Here is a 3,204-nt window from a genome sequence, read left to right as displayed (position 1 = left end):
AAATAAAGTTATGATAGTAGCACTATCGTCATCATACGTCGACGTTAGAATACGTTCAGTTGTATTATATCAATCAAATCCTATACAATTGGTAACAACGTTTAATCACGGCGACGTTCTATGATGTTGTTTGCTATTGAGTGACATAAATCGAAAATATTATTGAACAACGTTTATTCACGGCGACGTTAAATGACGTTCTGTCACGGAATATAGATATGATGGGAAAGAACAGAAAACAGCGTATACTCACGTCAACGTTCAGTAACGTTCAGCCTTAGTCGATATGGTAATAATTACAAACCAGGGAATAACATTAAAGCACTTCCACGGTGATAGACGTTCTGTGATTCGGCTGCAAGGTCCGACGGTGGAGATGGTAACGGCTCGCATGGTCCCGGATTGCCTTCTTCTGCTGCAGAGTCCGGCGGTGGAGATGGTGACTGCTCGCGTGGTCTCGGGTTGCCTTCTTCGGCTGCAAAGTCCGGCGGTGGAGATGGTGATTGCTCACGTGATCCCGGGCTGGCTTCTGCAGCTGAAGGGTCCGGCGGTGGAGATGGTGACTGCTCGCGTGGTCCCGGGTTGCTTTCTTCGGCTGCAGAGTCCGGCGGTGGAGATGGTGATTGCTCACGTGATCCCGGGCTGGCTTCTGCAGCTGAAGGGTCCGGCGGTGGAGATGGTGATTGCTCACGTGATCCCGGGTTGCCTTCTTCGGCTGCAGGGACTGGCGGTGGAGATGGTGACTGCTCGCGTGATCCCGGGTTGCCTTCTTCGGCTGCAGGGTTCGGCGGTGGAGATGGTGACTGCTCGCGTTGTCCCGGGTTACCTTCTTCGGCTGCAGGGTCCGGCGGTGGAGATGGTGACTGTTCGCGTGGTCCCGGGTTATTTTCTTCGGCTGCAAGGTCCGGCGGTGGAGAAGGTGACTGCTCGCGTGGTTCCGGGTTGCCTTCTTCAGCTGCAGGGTCCGGCGGTGGAGATGGTGAATGCTCGCGTGGTCTCGGGTTGCCTTCTTCGGCTGTAGGGTCCGGCGGTGGAGATGGTAACTGCTCACGTGGTCTCGGGTTGCCTTCTTCGGCTGCAGGGTTCGGCGGTGGAGATGGTGACTGCTCGTGTGGTGTCGGGTTGCTTACTTCGGCTGTAGGGCCCGGCGGTGGAGATGGCGGCTGCGTGTGTGCACTTAGGCCACCTTCTTCGGCAAAAGGGTTTAGTAGAAGGGATGACTGGTGCGCGCGTGATTCAGGTCTGATGTTGAATGCAAAAACTGATGAAGGTGACAACAGCTGGCTTTGGTGGCCTTTATGTGTAAGCTCGATTACGAAAGATGAGGCTTCTAAATTTAGGTCATCTCCTATATTTCTCCTCAATACACTGGAATTGATCGAAATATTGTCAGAGTTTTCTTCGTCACTGAAATGTTTGGGGTCGAGTCCAGATCTCTTGCTTTTAGGTTCTGAAGAATTTGAATTGTTAGTATACGATTTTCGTTTACGAGTATTAAAAACGCTATCACAACTAAAAGTTTCAGTTTCACAATCTTCTGCAGTCTCAGTGTTACTGCCAGAGTTATCTGAATCACTCGTTGTATGCGGCGCAAAAGCATCTCCTCCTGGACGCGCACAGGTGAACTTAATGAAAGGCGATATTTAGACAGATCGACGTGTATGGACGTTGCGCGGGGGGAAGTAGGAAAGTATGTAGTGATTGTAGTGTTCCGAAAGACATGAAAAAATTTCGATGTAGCGTAGCACTAGAGATTTGAAAATTTGATGTGTTGTGGCACAGTACAACCTGTGAAATAAAAGTACAGCTAGTCTACGTTTACTGACGTTCTGGTATGAAATAATATTTTTTATAAGACGTAATACCACGTTGTGCTGTAGAGATTATACCTAATTTCGGCGTACTATGACGTTGTTTACGTGAAAGTGTAAAGAACATTGTTGTTCCACGACATATAATGTGTACTTCTCCAAAGGGTATTGAACTTCATACTTTTTGCGACGCATCTCTTCATGCTTATAGTGCGTGTGTATACTTACGTAGCATTTCCCTAGATGGCAGCATCACTGTTCATCTGGTCATGGCAAAGAGCAAGGTTGCCCCACTAAAGGGTATGACAACACCCCGATTAGAGCTTTGTGGAGCATTGTTGGCAGTTCGATTGGCAATAAAGGTGAAAACTGCCTTAAGATTCAAAATTGACAACTGTTATTTTTGGTGTGACTCAACAATTGTTTTGGGTCGGATAAGGGCCCCTAAAGCATCTTTAAAATCATTTGTATTGCATCGTATTAACGAAATCTCAGATGTCACCCTTCCCGAAGATTGGATGTACGTACCCACAAAGTTAAATCCCGCTGACATCGGTTCGAGAGGTTGTAATCCCATTCATCTGCTTAATTGTAATCTTTGGTTCGCAGGGCCCACATTTCTATTACATACTAATTCTGACTGGCCAACTCAACCAAAGCACATGCTCACTGCTTTACCTGAAACGAAAGCCACACAAACTTGTCATCTATCTAGTGAGGAAACTAATTATACAGATAAATTCTCTGATTTCAGCAAATTACAACGCGTGACAGCTTATATACTAAGATTCATACACAACTGTCGTCATCCCTCTGCAAAACGTACTGGATTTTTAAAAATACAGGAATTAACTTTTTCTACAATTGCTTTATGCAAAATAGTTCAATTAACTGTATTCTACAATGAGCATAAAATGTTACATAAACAAAAACACTTACCTGCTTTTTTTTTTTTTGCGGGTAGGCGAATAAAGTGATAACATACGTTTTTGGATCTCTCTTTTTATTTTTTAAAGGAAGACCTTCAAAAGTCTTCGCCTGTAGCTGCTTCGTCTCTTGATCCACCATCTGCAAATAAGTTGCTGTCTGCTGAGTTCCAGACATTCAAGTCCTTTGTTGTGGCAGCCCTTGACACCATACAGAAGCAGGTTGACATCCTCGCCCAAGAAGTTGACAGACAAGAGATGAGGACTCGTCGAAAGATGTTGCTGGTACACGGTGTTGAATGGACAAAGGATGAAGACCCCGCAGTGCACATTATAAAAATTGCAAATGAGAGTTTGGATATGTCTTTGTCCAAGATGGATATAAGCCGCAGTCATCGCATGGGCAGTGTTGTGTGTAACGAAACGTTACTGTCTTTGGTGACGTATTGTCTGTGGTCTCTAGAGCC

At 45.8% G+C, this 3,204-nt stretch overlaps 1 protein-coding gene across 1 annotated transcript; it reads right to left on the bottom strand.

The window, feature by feature from the left end:
• Positions 1-296: 296 nt before the first annotated feature.
• On the bottom strand, positions 297-2,879 carry LOC126381224 (basic salivary proline-rich protein 3-like). The gene is made up of 2 exons (XM_050030726.1): positions 2,797-2,879; positions 297-1,368 (listed from the first exon to the last, which is right to left on the bottom strand). Exons 1-2 carry the CDS (start codon positions 2,877-2,879, stop codon positions 297-299), a joined length of 1,155 nt encoding a protein of 384 aa, XP_049886683.1.
• Positions 2,880-3,204: the final 325 nt, after the last annotated feature.

The sequence above is a fragment of the Pectinophora gossypiella genome, unplaced genomic scaffold (assembly GCF_024362695.1).
Source record: "Pectinophora gossypiella unplaced genomic scaffold, ilPecGoss1.1 Pgos_40, whole genome shotgun sequence".
NCBI lineage: Eukaryota > Metazoa > Arthropoda > Insecta > Lepidoptera > Gelechiidae > Pectinophora > Pectinophora gossypiella.
The sequence above is the reverse complement of the archived record's forward strand: the minus strand, read 5'-3'. Positions and strand labels throughout refer to the sequence as shown.

Bases quoted from the DNA above. Each gene is read 5' to 3' on its own strand.
- LOC126381224 (XM_050030726.1), bottom strand. From the start codon at position 2,879: ATGGTGGATCAAGAGACGAAGCAGCTACAGGCGAAGACTTTTGAAGGT. The intron at 1,369-2,796 runs GTATGTTATCAC...GATCAATTCCAG, and splicing joins AAAAAGAGAGATCCAAAAAC to TGTATTGAGGAGAAATATAG.